General features: G+C 39.6%; 2 protein-coding genes across 11 annotated transcripts in view; both read right to left on the minus strand.

Annotated features, from left to right (window-relative positions):
- LOC138039827 (carbonyl reductase [NADPH] 1-like) overlaps positions 1-15,000 on the minus strand; it is a 172,303-nt gene that overhangs the window by 17,201 nt on the left and 140,102 nt on the right. For 6 of the 10 annotated variants that reach the window (XR_011130645.1, XR_011130653.1, XR_011130652.1 and 3 more), the window contains 2 exons: positions 198-248; positions 1-72 (listed from right to left, as the gene is read on the minus strand). The exon at positions 1-72 is cut by the window's left edge and continues 17 nt beyond it. The exons of 1 other annotated variant lie outside the window; for it this stretch is intronic. The gene's annotated coding sequence lies outside the window, so the exon portion shown is untranslated. The remainder of the gene's footprint in view (positions 73-197; positions 249-15,000) is intronic. 3 more of the 10 variants (XR_011130650.1, XR_011130649.1, XR_011130651.1) reach the window with 2 other exon arrangements.
- On the minus strand, positions 3,399-6,936 carry LOC138039378 (uncharacterized). Its single transcript, XM_068885511.1, has 2 exons — positions 4,356-6,936; positions 3,399-4,283 (listed from the first exon to the last, which is right to left on the minus strand). The coding sequence occupies exon 1, from the start codon at positions 6,919-6,921 to the stop codon at positions 5,299-5,301; it is 1,623 nt and encodes a 540-aa protein (XP_068741612.1). The 5' UTR covers positions 6,922-6,936; the 3' UTR covers positions 3,399-4,283; positions 4,356-5,298.

Raw genomic sequence — 15,000 nt, forward strand, 5'->3', positions numbered from 1 at the left:
ATTGGCTGGAAAGATCTTTTTCAGCTGAGATTTCAATCTTCAAGTAAACAGCTGATCAGGCCTGTAAAAATGCTAAAACAAATGAATCAAAATTGTATTCTTCTGGTTACTGTGGACTTCTCTCCATACTGGGCGAGGTAAGGACAAACACCTCTCGTAAACATGATGTCTAAAGTAATATCTTAAAAGTTTCTTACTATCTCAGCAACTCCAAATATCACAACAATGTCCAAGTTGGAGAGTTTAACCTGTAAGTAAAAGAACAGGATCATTGAGAATAATATCCTCTCAGGATGTACCAAAGAAACACCACTGACTTATAGGGCTCAAGAATAAATTATTGAAAGAGAATCACACTACCCCTTAACCCAAGCCTCATCAAAACAAACGAAAACCATCCTCCCTTTGTAATTTAAATGTGCAATTGCTTGGACAAATAAAGGTGACATAAAGATGTAAAAGTTTATAATAAGCTGTGTCACGCATGACCTGAATTGTTTGAAATTTGAACTGCACGCGTGCCAGTTTTGAACTTTGTCCTTGAGATTCTGAATTCCTGTGGATATTTTCCTTGATATATCAAAAATTCCTAGCTATGAACTTTCCCTTCACTATAAAATAAATGGTGATTGAAAAGTGAAAACTATTTCAAACATTTGATGACTTGTTCAGTTATTGTGCATTTTTCATACAGCAACTTTCAGAAAAATCTCCCATATTCCATTCAAGTCTCAGAAGCTCCAAAGATTATTTCAGTCTTGTGGATACTGGTCTCATCCGAAAAAACTTAATAACAGAACAAGTTACAGAACGCACACAGCCAATCCTCTTTTCACTGTGAAGATGATTATTTTCATTACTACTTTTTATTTATTCCAAAATGGTCTGGATAGCACAAATGTTACTAATATTTTTAAAAATACAACCACACTTTTGAGTTTGAGGAACATGTTTCGATGTTTCAAACATCATCTTCAGCCATAGTGATTGTAACATTCAGCCTTCTCAAAACGGGCCGGTCAACGGCTCAATGAGCCACCTCCTCAGAAAGTTTGACCGTCTCCTTCCAGAGCGGTTTGAAACTTTGAAAATTGTAAAAGAATTGAGTGCTGGAGGCAAAGTTTGCCATCCAGCAGCTGTTTTCCATATAAATCTCACTTAAGCTTAAGTTTTTAAGCATTAAAATCAATGTAAAATCTCTCGCCTAAATTTCGGTCGCCTCAAAATTGACATTCTCACTAATTTCATCACCCTCCTTCCATTTCTGGTCTCTGGTATCTTTTTTGTACCACAACCATTTTTTTAGGATTCAGGCCCGGTCCACACATATCCTGATATTTTTGAATCTGCATTTTTTTCTTTCCGGATATGTCTTCTGTTCACACATATCTGGTGAACTCTGTGGCAAATCTGGAAGTTTTTGAAGACACTCTCCAGAATGGATATTTTTTAATGTGCTGTGAATCCAAGTGTGTGGACACTAAATTTATCATGAATTTTTTAATTCGGATGATGTAACAAGATGGAGCCCAGTTCCTTTCTTAAGATTACTGTCGCCTTGAGGAGTCCTGAGTCCAGATAGGCATGGACAGGCAAATTTAATTTGAATTCGCTACGTGTGGATGGGAATATTTTTTAATCCGGAGAATAAAAGTTGCAGATTCAAAAATATCCGGATAAGTGTGGACAGCGTTCATACAAGGGCACCGTTCTTAGGTGACACGATCATGCAAAGGGCCTATTACCCCTTCAACGTATGGAATGATAAACGAGTTTTAAACTAAAACTTGCCACTCTCCCATTGCCACTGCCCAAATCCGCTTTTGTAATATTAGCAACTTGTCTCTCTGTCGCTGGCACATAAGGAAGGCAAATTTTTCTCAGAGCTTGCGTGACAAACGGTACATTGACAAGAACAATTCCAAGTGCTGTGGCTCCTGTGATTCCAAGAACTACTTTGCCAAATTTGCATGATTTATTGGGGAACTTGTTGTCTTCTTGGAGCTCCATACCAAGACGGCTTTCGGAGTCCATTCCTCCAAAGAAGACAGGACTGTTTGCGGTCTAATAAACATAGCCACAACGTAACATGAAGAGGACTCCAAAGTATCGAAAAGCCGCGATAACCTATCTCAAGAGTGAAGTCCTGCAATATCGCTTGTTGATTCTTCTCCAACTAAACTACAATGGTGGGTCTGTGCCTTCTTCTAACTCGTGTACTGGTGAGGAAGGGAGGAGGAAGGGATTTGTATTCGCGAATGATTTTCGCGTGAAAAACATAAAGTCATAAAAATCCGGAGTAGATTGCAGAATCCCGCCGAAAACAAAAACCGAAGATTAAAAAAAAAACCACGAAATTCGTGCGTTTTCCGCTGTAAAAGTCACAACTTTGCCTAACGTGGGTGGGGTAATAGTGTTACATCACAGCCTCGCTCGCATGATAAGAAGCATTGTTGAGGGAGGGAGGGTGAAAACCAGAGCTCGTGTTTGTGAAAGTGGTCGAAAGTTGACTGCGGGTCTTTCACGCTCCTTCGCGTTATTGGGCTGTATTCAAGTTAACCATCGGCTGAAAATAGCGCAAGCTATAAATTACTAAAGGGGGAGTTTCTTTCCGGTTTTTAGAATTTTTAAATGAACAATTTTCAGGGTAGTAGGACTCAAAACACAGGGCAGTGATCACCAAGAATGGGGAACGTAGCGTGACAGGACAAAGTCAATTCATGCAAACACACAAAACTTCATCTCAAAAGTTTAATTAAACCAGAACTACTTTTACAAATGTTACAAACTATAATCTATTACCTACAAACAATTTCAAGCACGCATTATGAGAAATTTTCCGTTACATCTTGATAATAGAGTTTTACAATGCAATTAAAAAGTCAAAGTTGAAATATTATTTACAAACTTTCAAAATATTTTCTTGTCTACCCCGAAGGGCCTTTTTCTTTTTTTGGATCTACTTTTTTTTACTACCCCTAACACAACATCGTGGTGTGGTTACTAGTGTTAGAACTTTTAATTAACTAAATAATGTGAAAGTTGTGAAAGTTAGGATCCAAATTTCACCTCAACTTTTGTGATTGGTTCATTTCATTCAAGAATTGGACCTCTTAGAAAACAAAACATTTTCTGAATCTTTTTTGTGATTGGTTAATTGAACAACAAACTTCTTTTTCATTGGTTCATTTGGATCCGTAGATGACATCAGCAAAGCAGTTGAATATCAACTCAGCACTTTTTTGTTTTCCACCAAAACCAATATTTACAAGAAAAATATGCTCGATGGCGCCTTTGAATATCACTTTACAATGGACTTACAATAAGTAGAACTAAAGAATGGAACTAAAGAATTTATCAGTACAAATTCAAGTTACTTAAGCATTGAATAATCATTGGGAAGAAGTGCAAGGAACTGAGCTTTGAAATCTTTTACACAGAAACCATGGACACTTAAAAAAAGTTGTTTGGTTTTCGAAATAGTTGGACATTTTGTCTTTGTGAAGCTATTTTTGGTAAGCTGAATTTTAAATGAAATTGCTTGTATGTCACAGTGTAATAAACAAAATTTACTGTCAAATTTGTTTGACTTGTTTCCTCTTGTATTGTTCATTCATCTGTTATGTTTCAATGAACCTATGATAATTTTGTTATTTAAAAAGCTTTCACTAATCCATGGTCCCTTTATATTCAAAGGGTTGAAATATTTAAACCTTTAATTTTTCTCCTACTGATTTAGTTGCCGTCCTAACTTCAAACTTTCAATTTCGTAACCTAAAAAACATCGAAATGAAACGACCGCGTGTTTTTAGGGTTTAAGTTTATTCAAACTAAAACTATGCAATTAATATGCTCAACTGATTTAGTGAAGGCGGCTTTATTAGTTATATTCCTGTTACCAAAGAGGTTTAACCAGTTTAGTTTGCAATTACTGTGCTTTAGTGCTGCTGATAAATGCTCAGCTGCTTCATCAGTTAACTTGTTATCCCTGAGGTTTAAGCTGTTTAGTTTGCATCCAGTATTGACAAGAAACTTTTGCACTTCTTTTGCACCCAATGAACCAAGATCATTCCTCCACAAATTCATACTCAAAACTCCCGAAGCATTTTCTAAGAAATGCGAGACAGCAGCAAAGTCAACAGGCCCGAGTGAACAGAAACTAAAATCTACGGCGTTAAAGCCAATTTGCTCAATTTTGTTTTGTAACACTGCCTGCTGTTTTTCATCATCAATCTCGTACAAACACTTACATAAGTTCAGTGCTAGCTGTTTGTCTTTTCTAGCTGGCCAACAGGTCAGTGTTTTTGTCTCTGGTAACGAGTAATCCTTCATCATTTCCCTTTCGGCTTTTCTACTAGCTGGCCAACAGGTCAGTGTTTTTGTCATTGGTAACGAGGCATCACTCATCATCATTTCCATTTCGGATTTCTCCTCAGTCGACATAGGAAGCAGTTTGATAAAAATGTCGCTGTTTGAGCTCTTTGCTTTTTGATCAGATCCGAGTAATCCAGCCACAAACTGCAGCACCATTTGCCATGCACCATCGTTAATGTGTTCTGACACAAAGTTTTCGAGTTCCCTTTTACTCAAGGACTCCACAACATTTTTTGCAGCGAAGAATTCTTGCACAGTTAAATGTGTAAAGCAATATTGGGCTTTCGGCGGCTCATTAAAACGGGATTTGGCGTCTGGCAATCTGTGAAGAAGTCCACAATCTTCCAAACCACTGACTTCGCTTGACTCAAAGAGCAATCTTCCTTCTTTTACTCCCTCAAAAGCAATTTCTCCCAGTCTCTTGAAAATCTTTTTGTGAGATTTTGGGAGCTTCTTAAACGGCAAGTACAAGTAATCTTTGAGACTCGGGTTACCTTGAGCAATTCTTTGCCGATTGTGTTTAAAAAAGACAATCTTTACAACCATCGCGTAAATATCAGTCATTCTTGTCGGGAGGCTGTCTGCTGTGTCAGGGAGACTGATAATTTCCAGAAGACAAGAACAAACGAGAAAACAGTTCACTGGGATGTAGCACAATGAAAACAGGTTCATGTTCGACTTAATGTGTCCCCAAATTTTCTCCTTTGCGTTGTGAATACCATGTGTAAACTTTTCGACGTAGTCTTCAATCTTTTCCGACGTAAATCCGAGAATTTCCACGGTTCTATCAAAGTTCACTTCTGCAATACAGGGGACTGCCGTTGGTCTTGTTGTTGTGATTATGTTTAGACCACGAAGAAGTTCTCCACTGGCTAGTTTGTTAAATAAAGTTGAGACGGGCATCTTCTCCTCCAAGCCATTCTTTTAACATGTGTGGTCTTTTCTAGCGATATCCTCTTTCGCAGAATATTCATCGACTCCGTCAAAAATAAAAAGTACCTGGCTTGGGTTTTTAATTACAAATTTCCACACAGCTTCGTGTAAGTTCTCAACTGTTTCTGCGTTAGCTAACAGTTCATGGAGACTAAGCACTAGATTGCTTGTAAAGCGCCTGAATTTCATGAGGAACACAACAACAATGTTTGTTTTGTCATCCTGATTTCCATTGAACGCTCCACCAGATGCCCACATTCGAGCAATCATTGTGCTGAGCAATGTCTTTCCTATGCCAGGACGTCCAACAACAAGGACGTTCTTGTGTTTTTTGTCAATAACATCCTCTGGCTTGGCATAGAAACAGTTCTTGGAATCGGGCGGGTATTCTTTAAGTTGTTCCCTTCTGTCTTTCTCAAAGATATGGTGAGCTCTGCCTTCATGCATTGCCACATTGACATAGATTTGATCAATTTTAAGATGAGTGAGTGTCGGGCCTTCGCCTGGGTTATGTGTAAAAGGTTGTTTCAGATCAGTCAGACGCTCTGTGAAATTTAAGCAATCATCCTTCATTTTTTTAATGGCTTCTGTCAGTTCAAGTTCCTCTCGTGGGATTCCTGAGAGTTCCAAAGGCATTTCTTGCTCCGCTTCGCCCGTATTAACTGGCGAAGGAACATTTTGGATATTGACGACTTCCGGTATTTCTCCTGGAGGTGTTTCCTGTTGTTGATCCGAGTTCGATCTCAAATGATCAGCATAAAACTGTCGATTGTCCATGAAAGTTCTTCCTTTCTTTGCTCGTGATAAGATCCAGAGAATCTCCACGAAAGCAAAAAATGCAAAAATGCCGTTAACCACTGTCACAGCATGGATCCAGATATTCTTATTCCTTGCTCTCTCACTGATACATTCGTGAACTGTTGATTGTGTCTGGTTCGCAAATAGATGCCCCGAATCATTACCTTTTTTAATAAGACAAGGAAAATCCACGGGGAAAGTTTCGGGATAAAGTAAGTCGGTCTCGAGGAACACAAAGAACATTATCCCCAGACTAAATTTTGCGGCAAGTTGAAAAAAATATGCGGCAAAAAGCCGACGCCTTCGTCTTGGATTCCTCCGCTCTCGTTCGGCATCTTCGTAACCGCTCTCGAGTCTATGAACTGTTGACTTGACGTACTGCGAGTATATGAGGGACACAATGGAAATCGAGGAGAAATTAACAATGATGAAGGCGTAGGGAGGAATGCCGAGTTTGTTGATTTTCTTTTGGTACTGGTCGAAGCACTTTCTTCGGATGAAATCCTTGTCGCTGCCGGTTTTCACATCGCAGCCAAAGTCGAACCTGGGTTCACTGATTTCCAACTCTGAAAATATCCCAGTCGCTGCCAAACCAAGAAAAATCCAAAGTAAAACTAGCACATAACTGATCTTATTAAAAGTTTTGGGAGTCAACGCTTCCCTTAAAAAATCCATTTCAGTCTTGTTTGATCGTTGTCGAGGTTGCTTCTGATCTGGGTGTGGTGAAAGTAGTGTCGTCGTTATGAGGCCGAGATTGACAGCAATAATCATTCTAAATAAGGGCATGGCTTGGCACTCAATCACTTCATTAAACATGTCCAATGACCCGCACTAACCTCACTCTGCGAGCTAAAAACAAAACAAGACGCAAAGGCGCCAGTCATGAAAGATCTAATCAGTGTGACAAAAAAGTAGTGCGTCATTTTGAAAGTTAAAATAACTAATAAAATAGTTTTTTTAAAGTACTGTATGTTTTAACAAAATGCACCCCTGCCCCCTTCGGTCCGACTAATATTTGTATTGATATAATTTGTATCAACAAATCACCAAAAGATCAAATTCTTAGCAAACGCTAGATAAAAAAAGACATCAATTTTTCGTTCTGGTTTAAGGGGGGCGTATTTATCGACTATTTGAGTATAAAAAGGGATATGCCTTAGACGCTTGTGGATCAATTGCGATATCTTTGTACACTTGAGAGCATGAACGCCTACTTACCGTGGTAAGCGTCCACATTAGAATTCAAAGTATGCTTGAAGCAATTGAAGTTGTCAATCAAGATACGTCGTAAAATTTCGCACGCAATTTATTTCTACTGCTCTCTTTATAGTCTTTACCCTAAGGCCGAATACCAAATCATGTTGTTCCGACTCTGAAAACATCCCTGTGTGAAGAATTCAGCAAAGTAAAAACAAATTAACTTGCAAAAAGTGATCTGATTTTCGGCCTATAAATGTGAAGATTTTTGAAGTCCTTTCTTAGACAGTGTTGTCCAAGTGGGCAAGTTAACTGGTGTTGCTAATTATGGACCGCAGTTAACACCAAGAATACAAGATTTTGAAATAGTTAACACAAATTAAAGGTGGTTCATAAAATTCATTTGAGATTATTTAGACTGTTAAATAGAGCAAGCTCCAAATCACTGCCGGAATTTCATCTTGTTTTCATGAAGTTGCTTATTGTTTTTCTTCGATTGAATTGATATTTCAGGCAAATTACGTGTATTATTCCACGGATCATGATTCTTCACACCCACGAAGTGCATGCTAGCCTTTTACAGGATATGTATATTTTACTGTTCTTGTCAGTTATTTTGATGGATTATCATAAAGTTGAGAGGTTTATTGTCTCAATATTCTTTGGCCTCAGACAGTTATGATCACGCGATCAGCCCGATGAAATAAAAATCATAAATAAATATATCGATCTGAGATAGCTTTGCTGCGATTTTTGGAAGAAATATTTGGTTGTCATATGGTGTTTTTTTTTTAATTTAAAGCTTAAGAAGAGAAAAAATCGTTGCTTCATATTAAAGGACGAAGCCTACTAATTCAAAGGCATTTGTGCCCGCTTTAGGAATATGCAGAAAAGCAGACTTAACAAAATTAGTGTTACTGAAATCCAAAAAGAAAATAGAGGGTAACCACGCATTTTTCAAAGAGAATTAATCAAAAATACAATGCAAAGAAATGTATGGCGTTCTTTTCCAAATTGAAGCTTAATTACCCCTGAAAAATGCGTGGTGACTCCCAATTTTCTTTTTGGACGCCAAGCCGCGCAAAAATATCCCTGTAAGTTAGTAGTTAAGCTGATTCCCACAAGGGGCGAGTTTTTACAATAAAAGGATCAAATTCTATAAAACTATTTACAATTAGTTAAAATTTCGCCAGTCAATAATTCCATTTATTATATGGGTTTTGACATTCTCCAACACAAGAGGCGAACAAAAATAATGCTTAGTGATCACAGATTCTTAAAATCTTATCATGTACTCGAATTTCTGCCATTCTTTTCCTCGATACACATCAGTCCACCAAACGAGCGCAACGAAAACTCTTTACTGATCACAAAACAAAAAATATTTCATTAACGCGCGAGGAGAAAGAACGCTTGATTTAGTCATCACCAACCTTCAAGACCACTCTCCAACCCAACGCCCTCCATTTGGCCTTTCGGACCACACGTCTATAGAAGTTCAACCGAGGTGAGGATAAAGTCCAATAGCTCTACAACCACTATTCAGTCGAGAGATATGCGTCCCAGGAAGCGCCCAGCAATGCGCACTTATCTAGTATCAGTGGATTTGGATTCTATACTGAACTCAGCAGACAGTTGTAAAAGCAAAACGTCGCTTTTGGAACAAGTTATTAAGACTGGTCTTGACCATGTTATGCCTATGCGCACGCGCAAAGTACATTCAACCGAATCACCTTGGATAACATCATCCACGAAGAACTTGATACAAAAGCGGCAAAATGCCTTATCGCGTGGTGACGACCAAATGTTTCGTGAGTTGAGAAATCGTGTTAATCGCAAGCGAAAGATCTGCCGCACAAATTATTACCAAGCCAAGGTTGAATATCTGAAGAAATGTAAACCATTTGAGTGGTGGAAAGAAGTGAAAAAGCTTAGTGGGCGCTCGCTTGCCTCCTCGGAGCAAAGTTACACATTGAAATCGCTACAACATCTGTATGAGAGTATTGACAGATCGGCCTAGCTAACATCATCAATGAGGCTTTCTTATCGCCAATGCACTGTTTCACACCGCTCCCTGTCGCTTTTCCGTGCACTACTTTCAGTAACTACTCCGAAAACCCCCTTGTCGTCTCGGTCGAGTCAGTCCGCAAGAAATTATCAAAGTTGAACCCGTGTAAAGCTAACGGTCCAGACAACATCCCTGGATGGTTGTTAAAGGAAATCGCAGATATTTTAGCCAGTCCGGTATCTGACATCTTGAACTACTCGTACCGTGAAGGACGCCTGCCATCGTCATGGAAGCACGCAGATGTAGTCCCCGTGCCAAAGCTAAGCAAAAGCCCGTCCGTGAAAGTAAATAAGCACTTACGCCTTATCTCACTAACCCCCATTTTGTCAAAGATATCTGAAGATTATGTGCTTGACACATACGTTAAACCTGCTGTGCTGGAGAGGATTGATCCTCAACAATTTGGGGTCGTAACTAAATCTTCTACTACGCATGCGCTTATTAGTATGCTGCACTCTTGGTTGGAATCGACTGACGGAAATGGGGCTACTACGAGAGCCGTACTATTTGACTTTCGCAAAACCTTTGACTTAATTGATCACCATGTCCTGGCTAGCCCAAAAGCTCTCCTCGTATGACTTTCCGGAATCGATCATGTGCTGGATCTTGGATTTCCTAACGAACAGAAGGCAAAGGGTGAAACTGAGTTGTGATTGTGTATCGGAATGGCGTGCTGTACCAGCATGGTTATTTCTGATAATGATCAATGACCTGAGTGTGGCGAATACGAACATCTGGAAGTATGTAGATCAGAGATACTGCCCTCCCTGAGTGTGTGGAAAAAAACGGAACCAGCTCAATGCAGTTGAACGTTGACGAATTTGTCATAAAGTCTCGAGCTGATGCTTTCCAGTTGAATGAATCGAAGTGCAAGGAACTTAGAATATCATTCACAAAGTCAGAGAGTATTTTAGAGCCTATTAGTATCAATAATACGAACATTGAGATTGTTCCATCCGCTAAATTACTAGGTGTTATGATATCGAGTGATTTGAAGTGGAATGTGCACGTAGAAGAAAAAGTAAGTATGTAAGAAAGTCGCAACGCGTCTCTACTTTCTTAGGCAATTAAAGCGCGCGAAAGCGCCAACTAATGACCTTTTGAATTTCTACATCACTTGCATACGCCCAGTTGTAGAATATGCATGTCCAGTCTTTCATACCACTCTACCGCAATATCTCTCCGATCAGTTAGAGCGTCTGCAGAAGCGAACACTACGCATAAGCAATAACGAGTTATCTTATAGACAGGCTTTAGAAGTTTTTAGCATACCTAACTTGTATGCCAGGAGAGAGGCGATTGGTAACTCAATGTTTCAAAAGATAAGTAATAACAATAATCACAAGCTTCATTCACTACCGCTGCCACCTTACCTTGGCACTTTGCGTACACGGAAAAATTCCAAGTCCCACGTTTTCAGACCAATCGTTTCAGAGACAGTTTTATTGTAAGCCATTGCCGATAGCATGCCCTTTTACAACTCTTATATATTAAATGATCTCATTTCGAATAATTTTAGCTGTATCTTAATTGTAATTTAGTGTTAACATAATGATAAGCTTTAGTATTGTTAAATTCTTATCAAATAATTTTCTTAATTTATCATTATATAATTTATAGTTACAATAGGCCATTTCCGAGTTCATGTCTGCCTCCTCTTCAAAGCGAGTCTAAGTGCGAAGTTTTTGTTATGAAAATTAGTTTTCATTCATATGTAAAGTAGAACTAATTACCATTACAAAAACTTCGCACTTAGACTCGCTTTGAAGAGGAGGCAGACATGAACTCGGAAATGGCCTATTAATTAACGTTTTACTGATAATGTGTTGTTTTTACCAGATCAGAACAATCGAGAACTCATTCACGGCATCCGTCACTGAACCGTTTATACTTAGTAGTTGAAGTTTTGCATTCTGATTGCGTATCTTTTTGTGATTGAATGTCGTAATCTAAATTAATTAGCTGCGAGGTTTGCCTTTGAAAAGACCGACAAAAGAATGTATCAACCCAGAGCTGAGCTGCTCAGCTCCCCTGAGCTGCAGTTGAAAAGATCAATACTGAAAACCGTGAGCAGACAGTTAAAAGACTAGACGCTCCGTGGGCGTAAACTGGGTTGCCTGTGGTACGTGCCACACAAAAATAGAAGGCACTGAGTTGGGTGGTATTGAACTGCAGCGTTCCACTTAATTTTTTTCAAGTGGGGTGATATTTAGACCATTTGAGGGGTCACCCAGACGTCGTGCCAGCAGTGGCCCATTGGCTCACATGTTCTCACGTTGATTATTTTGTAATGTCCTGTCCGGTTTTAAGGTCTTTTACTTTTTTAAGCGTTGGTGATAAATTCAGTTCAAAGATAACAAAACACGCTCTTGAGTAAAACTCACTCAATTCTTCTTTCAATAGTCTGCAAAAAACTAACTGCAAATTGCTCTGACAGACATTTTCCCGCATGTCATGCAGTTAAGTTGCACTAAGCAAACGTTTATTCCACACACTAAAGAGGGACTGAACATGTTTTTCCGCTTCATAATTCCTCTTCTTTCACTCTAATCTGATGCCACGTCAATTTTATTTTTGCCTTAACGTTTGCACCAAAAGGACCGCAAAAGCCGGAAGTTAACAATAAAAGGCAAGCCAAATTTAAAAGATACCCTGGGTACCAGAGGAATTTTTTTGCAAGGTCGTTGACAACGCTCCGCGATTCAAAATCAACTGTTAAGGACGAAAAAATAATCTCTGGTCGCACAACCCTGGAACCTCACTTCCATGTGTAGAGACAGTTCAGATTTCTCGGCAGGTGTTGTCGTCAAACCAGTTTTGGCCGCCAAGGGGAGACTGCTTCCCACGGGACGCGATGAAGCGCATCGCTGAACAAACATTTCTGAAAATTGTGATTGCAATGATGGCTATTCATTTCAACAGCTTGAATAATTTTGGAGCAATTTTAACGATGTTGTATTGATTTTCGGTGCGTAAGATTGATTTATTTGATGACTTTTTTTCTCTCAAAGCGACAATTTATTGTTGAATGTGTTTAAAACAGGATACTGTAATAGCAAAGAGCTAGAGATCACTGCCATCATTCAGATGGCCAAAACTTCATATTTATGACCCATTTCCTTCGCTTGTTTTTGTATCGCCATTATAATTGCGATACTTCAGGTTCACATACATCGAAGCGCAAAGTCTACATATACACAACTGGGAAATCCTGTCTTGGACCAACTATTTGGAAATTGGTGAGATGAAAATCACTTTTTTTATGGTTTTGGGGGACGCAGCCTCAAAATTAGTTACGTTTGTATGGATTTTTAACTATGTTTTAAAGTCAGTAACTTGGGGCGCTTTCCATTTGACAGAACTGACAGGCCAGACCAGGTATTTGGAAGGACAAACTCTACAGCGCCATCAAATTAACTTCGAGGATAATATATACTCCTCCGGAAGAATGCGAGGGATTATCATGCAAGTGTTCCTTCAAATTGTTGCATTTTCTTTGCAAACTGACTGGTCTGACCGGACAGTTCTGACAAAAGGAAAAGTGCCCTTGGTCTCTGTTTGACCTAAGGGCATCAAACTTGGACAGACGGCCAATCTCAATGTTATCTTTCATGTGATGGTGTCAATTTATGGTTTAGTTCAAATTTGAAACTCGCCCCAGTTTCCAGCGCGATTTCGCGATGGCCAATAAAGGGTCGCTCATTTACTTCGCGTATGAAAAATCACGATTCGCTCGCCAAAACATTTTCTCCTGGGATTATCGTGAGGTCGACTTGTGGCAAGTCTATAAAACTCCTTGACCGCCATTCTAGCATTCCGTAGAGGCAGGTGGGATTTTAAGTGACAAAGCCGCGAAAGGAGCCTGTGCTAGAACACCTGGAGAGCGTTGGGTCTCGGAAACGCTTTCAAGGCAGCAAAAGGCAAATAACGGTGATTCCTTCGTAACAAGCTGGATGAGGGGATTTCGCCTTTACAGTGGCAATAGTAGGGAGTTTACGCAAGGACGTCCACGGCGGCTACGAGAACGCCAAAAAATAATACGATTAATGAACCGAAAAAAAAGGCCCTGCATGCCTTGCACTCGCGTTTTGCTTTTTTACACATTTTTTTTTGCCGTCTTCGTGAATTGACCAAATTTGAGCGGATTGTGTAGAGGACGTGAGAAACTGACAAAACATTTGAAATTTATATCTCAAACAACCATATCCCTCATGCCAATGTTGAAACACACTTTCCATTACGAACGACTTGGAGATATCACGAAATTGCTATAATGAACGGGAAATAAAACTTTTAGGCAAAGTGCTCGTTGGCTTCGTCTTCGTCCAAGCGTACGATCCCTAATATTGGCTCTAACACACCAAAGAGTTGTGCCGATGGAAGCATTGAAGGAAGGTTTTGGAGGAAAAAATAGCTTGTCATTGCAAATCTTAAAGTGCCCTTGTCGAAATGTTGTTTATTTTCCCATCTGAATCTAAGTACTCGGAATACCTCAAAGGTATCCGAGTTCTAATCTCGGTTGACGTTTTTGGGTGCAGCAAAATATGTGATCTGCTAATCGCCCTTTCTCGCAGTCGGAGACTGAATTACCAAGGGCGCAGCTCAACGATGTCGGGCCGAAGGAGCTGTGCTGCCGGCTAGGCGCTCGGCCCCTGAACACGACCCATGTATGACCTCGGAGCACAGCACCACAGCCTGGTGGAATAGGCCGGGAGTCGATTTTGAGGAGGGAGGAAAACCGAAGTACCCGGAGAAAAACCCTCGGAGTCATATTGAGATCGACTGAAACTCAGCCTACATACGACCCGAGGCCAGAAGGGTCACAGAGGTGGGAGGCACGATTAGTGCACGGGGATTTTATTGGTTAAAAGCTATGCGCGATAACCCCTTGGTAAAGGTAAAGTCTCTGTTACGAGCCTAGAAAGGCTCTTCAAGGGAGAGGTTGTAATTGAAAATACAAACACCAGATGCAAAACAAACTTGTGAATCAACGAAGCTAAAATCTCGCAAAGGGTAAACATGAGGAACACAAAAAGCGAATGAAAGAAACCTTAAGGAGAAACCTCGTGGGAACGGTGAGCATGCGCTTTTTGACATTTTGCAAGTTAACCGCTGATAAAATAAACCGTCTTGCACATATTGCGTATATTGCGTTGCGTATTTTACAACAAGCCAAACATCGTAATCAAATAAAATAGATAATTTTACGTTTGATAAAATGACCACAACGTGCAATTAAACATTTGTACAAAAGTTTCTTGAACTTATTAACATTATCAGCGTCTATAAAATCATTCGGCCAAGCATTTCCAGCTGTTAATATAGCTATTCAAAAAAGAATACTTTTTGCTCGTCCATATCTTACATTTATTAGGGAGCTTGAACGAAACGAGGACGACGACGGCTACAAGGACTTCATTCAGTTAAAAATACAAGTTCACGTTATTCATATCACTACGAAACTATTTCATGTCATTTCGCGTTAAAAATGCGTAGTAACTGTCGAGGAATTTAACTGGTATGAGTGGGTTGGAAGAGTAGAGAGAGAACTGAAAAATTATCGTCACGTGCTAACGTCCTCCACAAAACTTAAAAGTTGAATTTGGTCATTTCACGTCGTCATTAGGGAG

The sequence above is a fragment of the Montipora capricornis genome, chromosome 1 (genome assembly GCF_036669925.1).
Source record: "Montipora capricornis isolate CH-2021 chromosome 1, ASM3666992v2, whole genome shotgun sequence".
In the NCBI taxonomy this organism is placed as follows: domain Eukaryota; kingdom Metazoa; phylum Cnidaria; class Anthozoa; order Scleractinia; family Acroporidae; genus Montipora; species Montipora capricornis.